The 18,810-nt window shown below is 44.2% G+C and overlaps 1 protein-coding gene across 1 annotated transcript in view; it reads right to left on the bottom strand.

Moving 5' to 3' along the window:
- The window catches only part of KCNJ6 (potassium inwardly-rectifying channel, subfamily J, member 6), a 31,173-nt gene extending 14,273 nt beyond the window's left edge, over positions 1-16,900 (bottom strand). The window contains exons 1-2 of the mRNA XM_009079666.1: positions 16,891-16,900; positions 14,461-15,366 (exon numbers count right to left, since the gene is read on the bottom strand). Coding sequence (XP_009077914.1) covers positions 14,461-15,358 — 898 coding nt within the window. The 5' untranslated portion in view covers positions 15,359-15,366; positions 16,891-16,900. The remainder of the gene's footprint in view (positions 1-14,460; positions 15,367-16,890) is intronic.
- Positions 16,901-18,810: the final 1,910 nt, after the last annotated feature.

The following is an 18,810-nucleotide window of genomic DNA, read 5'->3' as shown; positions in this document are numbered from 1 at the left end:
AAGGCATCTAAAAAAGGAAACATCTATGAATGGGCAATCAGAGTGGTCACTGTCACAACTTGGTGCCAGCATATAGCAATAGGTGAACCTTCCTGCGGCTTAATTCTGTCATCATTCAGGATTCTAGACAGGCAATTTGCTCTTCCCAGTCAGGCTGGATGTTTTCTACACAAGAGCTTAGGAATATTGTGGCTGTTTTTTAGTGGAAGGAATGATTTCAGTACAATCAGTCCAAAATTAAGGATGTGGACAGGTCTTAAGCACAGCTGATGGTTCCCCTCTGTTTCAGGTACATGGAGTGACTTTGGGCCTCTATAGTCCTTCTTCATCTCCTACCTGGGCAATGCAACATAGAACAGAAACCCATGGGTCCAATCCATGCTGAATGCCAAACACCTCACCTGCCTCTTCATCTCTACAGCAGGAGGAAAACTGTGCACATCACTGTGAACTACCAGAGAAGTTTCACATGCTCAGGAGGGATGTGCATGAATTTTCTGTGTCTTGAGTCTTTCTGGTACCAGTCACACCTCTGCTACTGGTTGTCCAATTCATTCTGAGGTGATCAACTCAGGTAAGTCAGAGCTGAACATGAATCTGGGCCCTGTGTGGCAGCTCTGTCTTAAGGGAGGGCAGTGGGAAGATATAAACCCTTTACCTTTTCCTTCGTCTGCTCTTTTCTCTTTCTCTCCTTGTCAAAGAATGACAATGTGTCAAACTGACACACCATCAGGTATAATCTTGAGCTGAATGAAGGCTGTAATTTGATTAAGGGGCTCTGACAGGTTACGAAACAATCGCAGAGTTTTAAGAATGAACCTGGAGGATTTAATTCATTAATAGTGTAGGTGCTGCATAACACAGTTGTCATAAGCCTTTCCTCCCAGAGCAGCTGGAACATCCCCCTGTCTCCTCATCCTGCTGGATTCAGAGGGACTAAACAGAGCTGAAAGACATTGTGAAAGGGCAACTAATGAAGTGAAAATTCGGGGAGGTCAGACTGAGCAAATGAAGACCTGCAGTGAGTTGACAGCTGCAGAGAGTTGTGTGAGAAAGAAGCTGAAACGCTCCCAAAACACAGAATTAGTTTAATATTAATTTCTTAGCTCTTAGCTCAGAGCCACTAAATTAATCAACCACTGTCATTTGCTAAATTCTGTATTTCCACATTGGAGCTGCTATTAAACTGGTTGAAACTCAGTAAAGTTGCTTAAAGTCCACAGTGCTGTCAGCACAGACACAAAGCCTGAGGTGAACAGCTGTAGGTCACAACTGAAGAGATTTTTTTTAACTGAGCTTCCTCAGAAAGCATTAAAATGTCTTTCTTCTGTGTCCAACATGAAGGGCTTAGCAGCTGGGTGGGAATCAGCATGTGGATCAGACCTAATTGCTCTTAGCTCTAACAGATCAGGGTCACCTGAACTCTGCTTGGCAGACAGATGGGGTGACCTTAACTCCAGGAGAGAGTTTGGTTCATACATTGCCCATTGTCTTAAATATTTTGGCTAGAAGACTTTGGACATAGAATCATAGAATTTTAGGAGTTGGAATGGAGCTTAGAGGTGATCCAGCCCCAACCCCTGCCCTGGGCAGGGACACCTCCCACCAGAGCAGGTTGCTCAAGGCTCAGCCAACCTGGCTGTGAACACTGCCAGGGTTGGGGCAGCCACAGCCTCCCTGGGCAACCTGGGCCAGTGTCTCACCACCCTCACAGGGAGCAACAATATGTAACCTGAATTTCCTCTCTTCAGTTTGTACCCATTGCCCCTTGTCCTGTCACTGCAGCTCCTAACACAGATCCCTCTGCAGCTTCCCTGGAGCCTCTTCAGATCCTTCTTTTCTCCAGGCTGAACAGCCCCAACTCCCTCAGCCTGTCCTCACAGGGGAGATGCTCCAGTTCTCTTATCAACTTCGTGGCCTTCTCTGGAGTTGCTCCAACAGTTCCATGTCCTTCTTACGTTGAGGGCACCAGAGCTGTGTGCAGTATTTCAGGTGTGATCTCACAAGAGCAGAGTAGAGAGGGAGAATCACCTCCTTCAACATAAGCAGGTTAAAATAACTGAGTATTTTTCTATTCATCCAGCACCATGAAGGACACACAGAAGAAAGGTCTCCAGTTTCTCATGCAGCCAGGACTAGTTCACTAGGCTCATTGTGGGACACAGCCCTCACTTCTTTGGAGGCAGCAGAAACATCATCATAAATAAAGGTGTCTCCTGGCCCCAGAGAGAAGGAAGACTCAATCCTCTGGTAGAAGGGAATCTCTTTTTCATTCCTGAGAGTCTACTTCAGTAGCACCCACGCACTGTTCCTTGTATTGGAAACTTAATAACTTCACTTGAAAATCATGTCTTTTTGATGGCAGTGGAAATAACATGACTTTTAAACAAGTAGAGGAGACTGTCATTGAAGTCGAGCCAGCTATGTGGGAGTCAGATGATTAAGGTAGATGTGATGTAGGAGGGAAGAAATACTATCATTTGGAAAAAAATACTGTATTTTGAACAGGTTTAATGTTCTCTTCCAGGAAAGTGGGGTTGTTATTATTAAGTGCATTACCAACATTAGATGCAGGGTTTGATTCTCCCTTGATGTGCCTTGTCTGTAATTGGTCACATCCATGCAAATTGCCTGCAAAATCAGTCTAAGTTATTACTGAGCTGTGCAGCTGAAGTCAAGGGGAACTGTGTGCTCACTTTTTCAGATGTAGAAACAAAGAGGCAGAGGGTGAGATGAGAGAGGTTTGCTCTCTCCATCTGGCTCACACCAGTGTCTGTAATGCAGCAGCTCAGGGATCTATTTTCTGATCCAGTCATAAAGTCTGTTTCATTCTTGTTGGCCCCATCTGAGATCTGTCTCAAGGCTGTGTGATGCTGTTCCTTTTTTTTTTTTTTTTTGGGTGGGACAGTGCTGCTCCAGCAAGGATGACTAACACATGCCCAAAGCCATAGCAGCTGGAGGGCAGAGGCAGCATCACTGGCCCAGGGTGGTGCTGACCCTGAGCTGCAGCCACTGGGCACTGATTGCTGCTGAAAGGTCTATCCTTGTTCTCAAACAGGAACCACCTCTGAATCTTCAGCTCCTCTCTTTGCTGCCCATCCTGTTTCTGGAGCATAGTGTCTGCACGGGGTTTGTTCCTGTTTTCTCTCTGTGGGACTAACTCAAAACCAAATGAGGCCAAAAGATTTGTTTCTGAGCATTTCTTCCCCCCCACATCTTATTCCAGCATGGCAGCAAAGAGCATTGTACAACATTTGGGGGCTCAGACTTGGAGCTTGAAGTGTTCATATTTAGGCCTGAAGTTTTGCTTATATAGGATCCTTTTTCTAATCAAATGGCTTTTATTCCATTATTCTAACATGAGAGAGGGGGAGAAAGTAGAAAACCTACACCAAATCCCTGACAAATAGAGTATCTGAGATAGGTTCTGTGTAATGACTTTTGGTCTGGATGCAGTGAAATCTCAGCATAGTGATTATGCAAATGTAATAAGCTCTGGTGATGATGCAGTTAGACTTGACTCAAAGCAACAAGTCTTTCTGCTGATTTAGTGAACTCAGGTGTTCTCACATGGAAACTGCTTCATCTCTTGGCATCTTGACATAAACAAGTGCCCTCTGGGTAGCAGCAATACCTTCCGTAAGGCTGTGTTTTAATATCAAAACTGTTTTGTACTGTGAACAAAACTTCTCTACCGGCAAATTTCCTTTTGTTCTCCTTGACAAACTTGTACAACTTGCAAACTGGTAGGAAAATAAGCTAAACCATAATCTATGCACAAAATACTTCATGCCAAGTGGTAGAGAGCAGTTACTTCCTTCCTCAGCACAATTATTGGGCTCTGAATTTGCAGTGGAGGAACTGATTGACCCTGAACTCTAACCAGAATGACAACTGACTGTTGTGTAATAGCCTCTGAGCCCAGGAGATGCTCTGTGTTGGCAAGTATATTTTGATTTATATCAATCCTTTAACCTTGCTTCCCACAAATGTGAACATCACATCCACAAAAGGAGTTAGAGGACCCTGTTACTGATTTGTTACTTGGCCTGGGATTTGAGTGACCATGTGCATTTGAGTGGCCTCTGCCCAAACACTTCCCCTGGTGTTACAATCTTAGCAACTCAGAGTATTTTAGCAATCTGTGCTTAAAAATTCATTGAGAAAATTATATTTCTTCCTTGGCAGATGATAACTGTTTCCAGAGTCTGATGCATCATCTTGACACCTCCCAGGTTCATGGACTTGAATCCACCAATGAGATTCCTCTCAGGGTCTCTTTTTGAGGCTGAACAACCCCAACTCTCTCAGCCTTTCCTCATTGCTGAGGTGCTCCAGTCCCTTAATGTTTCAGCCCCCAGAAGATGAATGGGGTTAGTTAGTGTTCCCTCTGGGTTTCTATGTCACAGTGGATAAACCTGTCTGCTGTCTTCAGCATCACAGGTTGGGCTGTTGGGCTCTTCAGAGTTCTACTTGGAAATATTGTCTGTCGATTGGGTCCTCTAGGAAGAATTGAGGAGGCTTAATCTGAAAAATGTTTCCAGGGCAACTCCTGGAGAAGTTTTAATTGTTGAGTTTTGCTGCTTTCAGTGTTACTTTGGTCTGCTTGGTGTGATATTTACAGAGTGCAATGAAAGGAGTTTTAAGAGAGATACAGAGATATGCTCTTAGCTGTCATGAAGAGGATCAGCCTTGAGCTCTCTTTCTAAGCATCTCTAGCTCTTTGCTCTGTTGTCTTTCAAATGAAATCATTAACACATATTTGTAACAGACCTGCTATACCTGGGGAAATTTTGGCTTTTGGGTCCTTTCTTAGTAACAGATGATGCATGTGGAACGTGTGATAGGACGTGGTGAAGTGAGAACATAAGGAAGGTAGACAGAGTAAAGTGTATTTTCCTGGGCTGAGCATTTCTGTACCCAGCAGTGTCTGTATTTGCCTTGGACAGTTTGTCTGATGCAATATTCAAGAGTTGTTGGGTCTGTCTTTGTGGAATGGCTTGTTCCCTCTGTATGCAGAAGGAACAGTTGCTGCAGAGACCAGAATGACTGCAGGACTGCTGCAGTACAGTGTGCCTGAGGGGAAGATCCTGCCTGATACCACTGTTCCTCCCACAGGTATGGAGTCACCTCAGGTCTTGTGAAGTTCCTTTTTAGTAGCCAAAACTTCCAGTATGGCTACTTTATCTATGTTACAAACACTGATCTGCTCCTAATCTTCTGTTTGACTTTTAATTGCAGCTTCTTTTCTGAGGTCACTAGGGAGCTCAGGCATTGAAGAGCTCAGTCTGTTCCTTCAGGATCCTAATTCAGAGGCCACCAAACACTTAGTCCTACTCCACAGGTTTGGGAGAGCTTTGGATCAGGCTCAATGTTGTATATTCACATTGGATCCACATTGATAGGGGATGTTTCTGGACTGGATTCCATCACTGGTGGCTTTTGAATGCTTGAGCAGTGTTTTATATCCCTTTGGAGGGTAAAGGAAGGCAGATGTTACAAGGATAAGATCCATGTTTTGTGTCTTGAGCCCAACTAATTTGGCAGGGTTTAAAAATCCTGTTGTAGTTGTGTTCAAGCCCAGAGGGAAGAGTCTTAGAGAGGAGTATGAGCCCTTGACTCATGGTAGGAGAAAGGCAATTCCCTCAGACTGCAAAGCAAAACCTGCCCCACTTCACAGCTGTGCAGGTGTGGTTGCTGCCTTTGCCTTTGGCCAGAGAAGAACCTTTGACTGACTCAAAACCTTTGGCTTTGGACTCTTCCACTCTTTTTCACAGGACCCATCATGGCCCTATTGGCAGTTAGAAACTCATTGCTGCACTTACTGTCTGAAAAAATGAGCTCATTTGTTGTCTTCTCATTGTAAAAGGTGACTAATGGAAAAAGAATTGGAAAATTATGAAAAGGGAAGGGGGGTTTTCCCATCCTGGAGATCTAAGGGTAATAAATTAATACTTCTCATGCAAGGTTGAAAAAAAAAGCCCAGAGCCTAATGGCTGGTTAAAAAAAGTGTCAGCACAGTTTAATTGGACTGGCTGAGTCATAAATCTCTTTTGTTATGGTGATGCCTGGCAGCTCTGCCATAGGCAGATGGATGTCTCTGTTTGAGGGGAAAGCCCCTCTCTCTCCAGTTCACATTGGTCTGCATCAGTCACAAATGTGGGAGCAAAATTGTCAACCCTCATGTGCCTTAGGCTCCCTCCAAAGACAGATCTGGAATGGTTTAGAGCAGCCACAGCCTCCCTGGGCAACCTGTGCCAGTGTCTTGTTGCTAGATACAGGGCCAGTTGTTGAGCTGATGATGATAACAATAATGATAATAATGACAATTCAGCAGTTGTTTTTGTGTTGGCAGCTTGAATCACAGAAAGCCTGAGCAACTGAGAGAGCAGCAGGCAATCACAGCCATGCTGGAGGTCCATCTCAACCTCTCTCACTGTCTAGGGGGGCAGGAAGATTGAAAAGAGAGTGACTGTGGCCAGGAGAGTGGGACAAAATCCAGGACAAGTAGGGAATGCTGTGAGTTAATGCAATCTTTGGATCACTCTTCACAGACTAGCTGCCTGACAGCTCTTCCATCAGAGCTCCTGCAGCAAAGCCTGACTGCACAGGCTGCCTGCCTGCCCACAGCATGAACTCAGGCTCCTTCTCACTTCTGCCTCCCCTTTCTGAGGCACTGCTGTCTCCAGGGATTCAGTGGTGACCACAGAACAGCTTTCAAGTACATAAAGCACAGCGTCTTAAATGGTGACATGTGAGAACAATGAAGGCTCTTAGCTGGGCTATTAATTTTTCAAAGCCATTCAGTTCTTCACAGCTATAAAATACTAGGAGGAGCTGCCTGTGAGTTTATAATCACAGGCTAATTTAGGCTGGAAGGGATCTATGGAGTCATCTGGCCCTACCCACTGCAACAAAGCACAGCCAAATAATTGGAGTTGCTCAGGCTTATGCAGTCAAGTCAGGTAATATCTCCAGGGATGGTGATTCCCCCATCCCTCTGGGCTCCTGTTTAGTTTTTGCTGGTGTCTAATCAGAATTATCTGCATTGTGACTTGTATGTGTATCCTCTTCTTGTGTCTTCCTGCCCCCCTCCAGGCCCTTCTCCTCAGAGCTGCTCCCCAGCAGGTCAATGCTCAACCTGTCCTGGTGCTCAGGGTTGTTCCTCCCCAGGGGCAGGACCTACACTTGCCCTTGTTGAATCTCAGTTGGTTCTGCTCTGCACATCTCTCCAACCTCTCAAGAGTGTGTTGCCCTTCCCATTATTTATTTCTGAGAAGTTCATGACATTGATCCAAATATTCCTCCTGTATCTGTTTTCCAAGCAAAATGTTGGCATTCCCTTGAAATCTCAAATGGGTTTCTCATAACCACTGAAAAGTTGGATTTGGTGATCTTCATTTTTGCTTTGTTTTCATGTTTTGAGTCTTTCTTTTAATCGAGTTTCTTTGATGTCTGAGTTGCAGGAATGGGATAGCTCATAGTCAACAATCCCATATGTATTAAAGTCCTATTTTTTAATCAGAAGTTTTGTTCTACTCCATAGAAATCCTAACTAATGAAAATTGTCAAAATCAGGAGCAAAAGAAATCCTGGAAAGTGTTGTGACTCATTCTGTCTGTAAGTCCCTTGGGAGTGCTGGGAATGAAGGAGAGAGAGTGAGCCAGCAAGAGCACAAGGCTAATCACACAACCTCTCTCTGCCTCTCACATTTGTTGTCACAGCAGCTGTCTCATCACTCCTGGAAGCTTCTCTCTCTTTTTATCTCTTCTGCCAGTACAGCAGGTTTGGAGAAGTGAGGTGTGGAGCACAATCAGAAATATCTTACTCAGATTATCACATGAGGAAAGGTTTTTTTATATCAAAATCTACTTTGTAATAATAAACCATAGACTTACTGAGACATTAGCACCGAATCGGGGTGAAGCTCTGGATTTTAGCTATAAAATCAGGTCATCCTCCCTCCAGGTGTACAGCACATGTTAATGCTGCTGGGAGTTGCAGGTGGGAGCACTGTGTGTGTGGCTGCTCAGAATAAGCAGATCACGTGTTGGAATCGATGCCTTTGCTGCTGTTTGGACTCAGACTCACCATGGTGGTGTTACTTTGCTCCTCTTCAGTGACTTAGTGAGCAGCTCCCTGAGCCCCTTTCATGGAGTGCCCAGAGCTCAGCTGCTCTGTGTTGGGGAAAAACATGCAGAGCACATCAGAGTCGGAACTTGTGCTTGATTTTCCTTGAAGTGCTGTGATTGAGACCTCTGAGACCACTGTGATTCCTTGTGATTTTATTTTTTTTCAGAAAACCCTTGAGGGTTTTGTGGCCTTGGGAATCCCAGAAGCAATGCCATAATAGGAGTTTTTAGTGCTGGCAGCTACTTTCTAGGATGGAAAACATAACTTCTCTGGTTTTTGGTTTTTTTTTTTCCATGTGCTTTATGTACCTATGGGGTTATCTGCAGTTCACAGCCTTGTTCTTTCTAATCTACCAACTGTTGATTTTAATTTTCTGGTTCCCTTCTCAGCTTTGCTTGCTCATTCTTCAACCTTTTAGGTCACTTCTGACTTTACAGTTGCTGTTCTATTCAGTTCTGTGAGAACTTTCTACTGCAGGTGAATAATCTTTCTGCTTACATTCATTAGAAGCCAATGTAGCTCTTTGTAACTTTAGGGAGGCCTCAATGTTATCATGTAGCATGTTTATCCTTCGTTACAACTCAGTGAGACAGGAGGAAACAATATTATGCAGCTGGAAGTAAGTAAGCACCAAGAGGAGAAGTAAAAAGGCCTTTTAGAAATAGAGGAGAGAGGAGAGTTTGCCAACAATATTTCCCAGGGTTTGGAACTGCATAAATATGCTTCATATCTGGAGATCAAAGAGGAGTGAACAAAGTAATCAGCATAAAAGAATCAGTTCATTCAGCACGAGGTCCAGGGGTGAGACACTGCCCTGACTTAAATCGGTGTGTGTCTTTCATCACCTTCATCTCCAGGCAGGTAACAACCTCAGATGACCAGAAGTGAAAGCCTAAAACTAGAAATAATAGCTGTATATTTCTTTTTCCAGGAAAATGCTTCAGTGCTGACCCTTTATGGACACTGTTCCAAGAGCAAGTGGACAATCACACTCAAGGTAATAGCTGTTGCCTTGCAAAGTGCTCAGAAATACAGAAGGCACTTCATTGGCCTGGAGCACTTCTCAGAGGGGCTCAGGACTCATGTCTCCACTTGGAAAGCAGGTGAAACTTGTTCAGTGAGCTAATTCTGCCTGGGGAATCCTTTGACCTGGATAATGCTGAGGTGTCTTTTGCAGAGATTCATCCCTTTGGTTTTGCCAAGTGGAGATCTTCATGAGGGACACTGTGTGGGCACAGGGGACACAAACACTGCTCAGTGCAGCTCAGACTCTATTTCTTGGTCCCTCCAGCGATACGCAGTCATTCCTTGGTGTCTGAGTGGGTCTGGAGGCCCAAGGACTCAGCAGTATCACCTTTGCAGATGCCTTGCCTCTTGCTAAAACAGCTGGAAAAACACAGTTGCCTGAAGCTCTGCTGGAAGCAGAGATGTTTGTCAAGGGTTTGGCATCACAGGGTCTTTGGGGGAGTCTGCTGGAGGCTTGGACTGGTCAAGGAAGAGGCTTCCACCACAGCTTCCCACTGTGCCCTTCTGCTAGGAAAAGAAAGCAGCAGGGCCAGTGTTGTAGCTCAGCTCTGGGATCCTGTCATTCCTCTGGCTGTGGAGATCACGAGCCCAGCCAGGGATAATGTATGTAGGCTCACATTATTGAGGAGTGATGAGCAAAGGCAAAATGTTGGGCACGTCTCTCCGCTTGCCACTGTGCTAGGAAAGGAACAACACTGACAGCAGAGGTCTGTGGGAATGGGAAAAGAACTGGAAATTGCTCCTTTTCTGTGTCCAGAGAGGCCTAGCATGGATGGTAAGGACATTATGTGCATAATGAAGCTCTTCTTGTGCAAGCTGGGTTTGTGTTCAGGATTATGTAATAATATCTAATTAGCTATAGGGAAGTGGTGTTTAATACATAGAGACCTCAAACCTGCTTTGTAGGGATCTTTTGATCATCTGAGTTACCGCTTGAATCTGAGTATTATATCTGACTGTTTCTTGGTGAGGGAGCAGTTGTGAAGAGCTGAGCAACTCAGTGGTGAGAAGGGTAGGAAAGATGGACAATAAACCATTATCCAACACTCAGTAACACATTTGCATAGTACGGAGAACAAAGCTGTTAAACAAATATGATATCTCTTTGCCCTGCCTTCCCTGAAAGTGAGACTCAGCAAAGTTTTGGTTGAAATACTTATGTTACCTTTTTTTTTCATTAATTTTTCTTCCTGACTTGTTGCCATTTTGTGTACTGTTTGGACTATTCTGATGTTGTAATTGCCTCCTTTAAGCCTTAGAGTCTCCTTCAGCAAACAGGCTCGTCCTTTCCACCTGTAGAGAAAATGTCCTGAAGGAAACATCCCAATGAAATCAGAATGCTTTGCTTTGCTGGCATTTAGAACTGCAATCACTCCTGCTAACACCCCTGATTCTCTGTGTTAGAGGTAATAACAATGAACTGGTTGGTTAGAATTACCAAAATGAGGATGTGAGAAAGGAATGAAAGCAAAAGGTGTTGCTAACAAGCACTGGGGGAGTGAGGATGTTTGAGAAGGTGAACCTGGATGGCTAAGTCTAGCCCCCAGCGTTAAGAGATGTTAAAACTCTTAAAACTGAAAGAAAGGAAGTCTGGAGAGTCTTTGTATTCTGACCATTCTTGGAATGACAATGATGATCCTGTGTAGAGCAGAAGCATTTGATTCTTAATCCTGCTAAAACTGCATTTCAGTCAATGTCTTTGGTCACATCTGGAGCTCAGCAGTGAAATCCACTTTCACCAGTTGTCTTCGCAGAAACACTTGGGTGTGAAACATCCTGGTTTGTTTCTTCCTTTCACCTGCTTCACCTTAACAAATAACTTGAGAGCACCACAAGCATCTCTTCTTTGAAGAGCAGTAAAGAATTCAAGTGAGAAACTCTAACCTGAGCAATGTTTATTTGGGGAGAGAACAAAGTCTGCTGAGATGTTTAGAAGGGTTGGAACTGCTAACACACATATCCAAGGGGGATGTTTGCTAGGACTGGGCAAGGATATGGGGTAAATATGGCAATCGATCCCAGGGAAAAAGGCAATAAATCAGTCAAAGTGGCTGTAGTGAGGAGTGGGAACAGCTTTATGCAATGTTTGCCTAGTTGATAGCATCATTTACTGTATAAATAACTATCTCTGTGAACATTTTACTGCTTTCCACACATATTTCCCACAGCTGGCAAGTGTGTTTGTTTATGTATCTATAAACCACCCTGCAAATCCTGCTCTCAAGCTGCCCTTGTGTCAGAATTATAAATGCAGCCTATTACAAGCTTATTTGTAAAATTAGCCAGATGAACCTAAAGTTATCTCTTTAGCTTTGTGCTTAGTTGTTTGACAGCTGTAAATCTGCAGATTGTTTTCTTTCCTTGGTACTGTTTCCATGTTCATGTGTTGACTTTCTGGGGCAGAGGGAATTGCCAGAGTGTCACCTAGTGCACTGCACTGGCCAGATGCAGCTTCACAAGGTTTGAGGGTCTTGCTGGCTTAAGGAGGTTCAAATACTTCATATTTCCTGTGTTAGAAAATGTTGTTTTATGTAAATAAATGCAGGTCTAGAGGAGGGATTTAGCAGCCTTCCATTATCTGAAGAGGCTCCAGGGAAGCTGCAGAGGGATCTGTGTTAGGAGCTGCAGGGACAGGACAAGGAGCAATGGGGAGAAATTGAAGGAGAAATTTAGGCTAGATAGTAGGAAGAAGTTTTCCCTGTGCGGGTGGTGAGACACTGGCCCAGGTTGCCCAGGGAGGCTGTGGCTGCCCCAACCCTGGCAGTGTTCACAGCCAGGTTGGATGAGCCTTGAGCAACCTGCTCTGGTGGGAGGTGTCCCTGCCCAGGGCAGGGGTTGGGGCTGGATCACCTCTAAGCTCCATTCCAACCCTTAAATTCTATGATTCTATGATTCTATGCCATTGACCAGTTAGGTATGATGGGTTGTCTTGAGGGTTGGAGATTGCTGCTGTGAGCAGCTTCTTTTGCTGCTCTCACTCTACATCAGGTGTAAGAATGAGATGTGAATATATGACAGACAAGGTTTTGGTGTTTGCCAGGATGTAACTTGTAAATATTTATAAATTAAAAGGGGGGAAATGTCTGGTTTTGGTAGAAGATTGCCCTGATTGCACCTTCAACAAAGAGAACCCAATGCATGTGGACAAAGCACAGAGCAAGTAGCTACTTCTGCACAAGCATGTTTTAGAAATTGTGCTGGTAATTGGGACGTTAATCTCTTTGATGCCATGGTTAAGCAGCTTTATTTGATGCCTTCCCCTCATATGCCATGCAGCAGGAGACCCTAACCAAACAGAACAAATCAGAGCAGATAAAATGCTAAGTGTGACTACCTATGCAGTACCAGGGAAAGACCTTAGTCCTGGAGGACTTCAGTGGGTTTTCAAATCACTGCAGTCAGTTCCTTTCTTCATGTAGACTCAGGAGATTGGAGATAATGATAGATTTGATTTTTTTATCTTAAATTTTTCCAGGCCAGGCAGTCTCTGTTCCCTCCAGTGAAGGCTGATCACAGCTGGGTGGAAGATGTGGTCAGTGTCAGCGCAGCAAAGAGAACCCAGAGAGCTGTGTGGGTGTGCAGGGGTGAAGATGAGGTAAGAGAGGGAGAGTTAAACAGTGCAGAGTGATGAGGCTGAAGACAACAAAGCTAGATTTGCTGCACTGCAGAAGGATTCTGTCTTTTGATCTTGTAGGTGGTTTTGGTGAGATATTTTTTTATTCTTCCACTCCTTGCCAATCATTTCTCTGGAAAACATGGTGTTCAGTAAACCTGCAAACACACAGAACCCTCTGGGATGTCAAGTTCCCTCAGCTGCAAGTCAGAAACTCCAAATGGTGTCACTAACAAACAGCAGTTTCCTCATGGTTTCACCTGAAGGTGATGCAGATGTTGAAATCTCGATGCCTACTGCACTTATCAGGAACACTAAACATTTCATCTTGATTTCTCTTCAGTACCACCTACTTCCTGGAAAATTTGGAAGCTTTGTGTTTACCACTTCAACTTCTCTGCCAAGTTCCTTTCAATGTTTTTTTTTTTTCCCTGCTCCATTTTTGTCTCACACGTTTATTATATGGTGACAAATGCAGTTTTCTCCTGACACCACATAATAGATGTGTGAAACACACACACATGTTCTAGTAAGAGACTGCTCTTTATTTCCTGGCTCCAGTTGCAAAACATGAGTCAGGGTTGGAAAGGTTGTACCTCTGGCAGAGCTGTGTGATCTGCATCCTCAAACTTTCCCAGATTTTTTGCTGCAGCTGGGAGGGGGGTAAAATGGCAAGTCTCATTTTTTTATTGCTATACTTAGTGTTTCTTCTTCCCCAAGCACAACATTTCTTCATTTTATAACCACCATTCCCTTGTATTGATTATATTTACTCTTTTCAGAGTTGTCATTAACAGGCAAAAAATACCTCCAGCTTCTAAAACAAACATACCAACACACTGAGTGTGGGAAACAGCAGTTTTAGGGATATAAGTATCCTCCTGTTATTCTGGCTTTAATGCAAAAAAGAAACATTACTTCACTAGTTCATTCCAAGCACTATTTGCTCTGCACCAAACGGTTTCTGACGTTCTGCTGTGTAATTGTAGGTAACAACCAAATAGCATCTCAACAAGACTCTGGTGACACAACATGCCTTGTTTATATATACCAGATTTCAGGGTTCTGTAAGCTTCTGTGGTGTGTGGGGACCTCAAGTGAAATGCAAAATCAGACAGATCTTTTGTGAACCAAAGTGGAACAAGCCCCATGTTACAAGTTAAAACAAAACCAAGCAAACAAGCAAGCAAAAACAGAGAACCAAACATATTATCACTTCCTACTGGATCCAAACAGGAATGTCACATGGCACTTATCCTGCAGTTACCCATGGGTGATTGGGAGCAGCAGGACTATGATGCTTCCATGTTAAGCAGAACCACAATGTTGGATTGAATTTTTTTTTGTTTGTTTGTTTCTAAGCCATTTTTCTCCCACAAGGTCCTAGTGGTTGAGTTGCTCCTGCAATTAGAATGACAAACAACTGGGTGACATGCTGTGAAGAATTTAGAAAATGAGAAATGCTCTCCCATTTTCCAAACAGAGCAGAAACAACACTAATTCCACTAGGCAAGATGGAACAGACAATTAAACTGGGCATGCTTTTCATTTTGAAGCTAAGCAGATAATGGATGCCTTTTTTAAAAGGTAAGGACTGTTGAAGTGATTCCTTTACAGTGAACCAAACCCACTGATTTTCCTTGCTAAAATGAAAGCATTTACCTTATACAAAGTATAAGAAATGTTACCTGTTGCCTCCACCATTCCTTCTAGGATTACAACAATTTCTAGCTCCTCTTTGGGCAACTGGGCTTTGGAAATCTCCCAGAAAGGACTCTGCTGGTTAATCTCATGGCTGATGATCAGTGGTGAAACCAAAAAGAGACGATCATCCCCTGTGTAATAACCTACGTTGATATCTGTCTGGTTGAGTGGTATAAATTCCCCCTCCTTTGTCTGTTTGGATTTGATCAACTTGGCTCGTATTGATGCCTCTACAATGTGGGAATTCCTAAGGTCTCCTACTCGGAACATCAGACACAGCTTTCCATCCCGCATGGAAATAACTGCGTTGGTAGAAAACACCAAGGTTTCTGCCCTCTTCTTGGGTTGGGATATTTTCACAAACATGCAGCCAACCATGAAGGCGTTGACGATAGAACCTAGAACAGACTGCACTAACAGCAGGATAATTCCCTCGGGACACTTGTCCGTGATGACCCGGTAACCATACCCAATGGTGGTTTCTGTCTCGATTGAGAATAAAAAGGCTGAGACAAACCCATTGAGGTTGCTGACGCATGGGGTCCACGTGCTGTCCCCTATGTGATCCATGTCTCCTCGCATGTAGGCAATTAGCCACCAGATCATTCCAAAGAAGAGCCAAGTCACAGTGTAAACCATGACAAAAATCAACAGGTTGAACCTCCACTTGAGATCGACTAAGGTAGTGAAGATGTCAGTCAAGTACCGGTAAGTCTCTCTGACATTCCCGTGGTGGACGTTGCATTTCCCATCTTTCCTAACATACCTCTGGATTTTTCTCTTGGCACATTCTTTGTTTAGATTTTTTGGCAGATCCTCTCTAGCTTGTTTGGGCAACTTTGGTTGATGAATAGTGACAGGGCTCTCTATGTCCTGCTCCATTGAGTCTTCTTCCAGGACGTTAGCTGCCGTGAAAAACAAACAAAAAGGAGAAACACAGGCATTATTTTCCTTATTATTCCTCTAAGTCAACCCACAACTTCTTCCTGTATTATTCCTGGCATGAAATTGCTATGAATCAATAAAATGATCATCCTTGCTCTTTGCTAACGTAGTAGATGCACAACACAAAAAATCGAATGATGTCAAGCATCCTCCATTTATTGCTGAGCAAAAAGACAATGAAGGAAAACTCTCATTTCCTATCTATCTCTACACCCAGATTTCAATCCTGTGATGTGGGTTTAAGCAGAGCTTTCTCCCTCCTCCCCCACTTTACAGTTTAATGAATGAGATTTCTTATGCACCAACAAAGATCTTCCAGAGATAGGAGACATAAATGAGGAAATGGATTCACTTGGGGGTGAGCAGAGAAAATGAGCTATTGTTGAGCTATTTTTTCCATCAATTGCATTGCTGTAGGGGAAGTATTAAATAAGTACAAGGAGTAAAAAAAATAAAAAAGTCAAGAGTTTTCAGAAAGAACCAATCCTACCATTCCTGAAGGAAAGGTGGGCTACAGTGTAATATACACCCAGAGCAATTCAAGCACATTTCCATAGACAATCAATGTTTTGCTGATAATGAGACAGGGAATTGTGTGTCCTTCTCCCAATAATGTAAAACCTACAGGACTTCAGATTTCATTTTAATCGCCTGTGGCCTTTAATTCAAGTGTACCTTGTCCTCTAATGGTATGAGCCTAAACAGTGTTCTGTCATGACTGTCTTACACGATTTTAACCCCCCCAAAATGACAGTAATTGCTTTCTCTTTTAGAGTTTCCTTTTGAGATAAATAGCTTCATTATGTTTATGTGCCAAGGAAAAAAAGCATGTACTGAGGAAGAAGGAGACTAGTTTAATCTAATGTTTTGCATGAAGCTGAGGATACAGTGAGGTCTGGGGTAATTGTTTACTGGAAATCCCTCTGCCCTCTGGGTCTTGATCCTGCAGGATTTTCAGCTCTTTAGCTCCTGATTCTCTCTCTTCTGGCTAACTTCTCTCATTCTTCTGCCAGACTGTAAAGGGAAAAGTCTTCTGCTGGCTCTGCCTAGATGTTTGGCTCTAACTAACTACAGTCCAGAGAATCACAGAATCATATAATGGGTCAGGTTGGAAAGGACCACAGTGGTCATCTGGTCCAACCTCCCTGCTCAAGCAGGACCATCCTAGAGCATAATGATCAGAGAATCAGAGAATGATTTGGGTTGGAAGAAACCTTAAAGATCATCTAGTTCCACCCTCTGCCATGGGCAGGGATGCCACTCACTAGCCCAGGTTGCTCCAAGCCCTATCCACCCTGTCCTGGAACACTTCCCGGGATGGGGAAGAAGCTTCTCTGGGCAACCTGTGCCAGTGCCTCACCACCCTCTGAGTAAAGAATTTCTTCATAACATCTAATTTAAACAGCAGCACTAATGTGATGTTGTACCATCAGTTTATGGAGATGCTCTTCCTGACCAGAAAGGGCTACTGGTGTTCCCTGCAATGGTCCCAGTTCACACCAATATGCTCTAGTAACCACTGTGCAGGCCTAGGTGTGGGCTGCCCAGTCTGCTGCGGGTGGTGACCTTCAAGCAGAGATCTGGGAACAAGCATTTTGGGTTAGGAGCTCTGGTTACCTCTGGCCTGGCTGGAAACCAGGGCCATGAACCCATCAAACTCCTGTTTGACACAGCAATCCTGTCTCTGGCATCTCTCAGGGGTCTCTGCCTGGCACTGCCCTGAGCAGTCAACCCAAACCCTTTTGAGTGGGTGAACTACCAGGGGAAGCCTGGGATTTTGTCTGGGGAGGGTTGCACAAGGAGCTGCTCTTGGTAGGTCAGTATGGCTCAAAGTGCATTTTACTCTCTCATGTTCAGAAACATGTGCTATGTAGCAGATCATCTGAGGAGTCTCACAGCACCTGTAGCTTTTCAAGATGCACAGGTTCATCCCTGTGGAGAAAGATCACAGACCCTTGTAAAGTTTTTGTGGTGACTGAAATACCCAGGGCCAAAAAAGTATATGTTGTAGACTGGTTGTCTCTTCTTCACTGCCAGCCAAGCCTCTCTTCAGCCCCATCAAGTTCCTCTGTTCAAAGAAAGGCTCAAAGGCTGACAGTAGCACAGAAACCTGAGAGTAATTCTGTGTTTTAAGGCTGTGCACTCCATCCTGTGTCACCTTTTCAGTTTGCTGCTGTGTCTAACGAGCGGGTGATCGAGGCTGATGGCAGTAGTGGCACTGGAAGTCGTGTCACAAGGCCATCAGTGCTGAAGGAACTTTCCCCAGTGGGTGACAGTGTGCCTACTTGCATTAGCACTGATGCTATATAAGGTACAACAAAACACAGTTAAAGGCATTGCAGGGACCTTGTGAGGCAGACTTAAGCCAAAGCCAGAAAATCTGAAGTCAAGGCTTCACACTTTATGCTTAGCTCTCTATTGTGCCTGAGGAAATTTCAGTCCACAGGAGTTACATCTCTGCAGCAATAGACCCCTCAAACCCTTGTGAATAGCTCTGGCTTTTGAGGCTTTCTGTTACACTAGCAACGTTGGTGTAATGTAGCTCATTATCTTAAAGGCATTATGAATATTTTGCTTTCCCCTCCCAGTTACAGCCTGACATGAACACAGAGACAAGGTGTAGGTGTGTCCTGTTGCCTTTGAGAACATACTTTACTCCTGTCCTTGCTGTTAAAGGCAACCACGTCCTAGACCTTCCTGCCTGAGCATCTCTTACCAGAAGGTATACCAAAAGCCACAGCAGGGCTGGGAGGGGACACAGGTGGCATTTTATTAGTGGCATCAGGAGAAATCTGAAGGGACATCCCCATCCTATCTGCCACACCATCGCACACAGTGTTTATTCCTAGAGAAGTACTCACTAGCCATGAAGCACCTTCATCATACAACAGCTTTTACTGGTGCTTTCAAAATGCTTTGTGTTGATTAAGCTCTTGTGCATCACCACCAGCCTGTCCTGTGTTTCACAGACACAGAGCTGACCTGTGAAGAGAGGGAAGGGCCATGTTTCCTCAAGCATCCATAGCAGGAGCAAGGAGCTGGTCCCCAGCACATGGTGGTGGGCTGTGACTCTCACAGTCAGTGGGATCAGAGACCTGACCCTTCCAGTGTAGGAGGGATTTTCTTAGCCTTAAGAGGAGCACTGGGGCTGGCTCCCATCTGGCTGTGTAAGGGGACAGATTTGGACAACTAAACCCAGTGACTGCATTCAACCAGAGTCTCTCTCAGCACAGCATTTAGCTAACCTAACACTCACGCAGACATCTCAATCTTCCTGGGGGCATCTGACCATTTTGTAAACTCTTCAGGCTCTTTGCAGTGCTGTCATTTCTCAGCTCTCAGGCAATCTCTGAGAAGAAAAATTAAGGTCAAGCTTTTAGTCTTTTTCT

The sequence above is a fragment of the Acanthisitta chloris genome, unplaced genomic scaffold, assembly GCF_000695815.1.
Source record: "Acanthisitta chloris isolate BGI_N310 unplaced genomic scaffold, ASM69581v1 scaffold988, whole genome shotgun sequence".
Lineage (NCBI taxonomy): Eukaryota > Metazoa > Chordata > Aves > Passeriformes > Acanthisittidae > Acanthisitta > Acanthisitta chloris.
The sequence above is the reverse complement of the archived record's forward strand: the minus strand, read 5'-3'. Positions and strand labels throughout refer to the sequence as shown.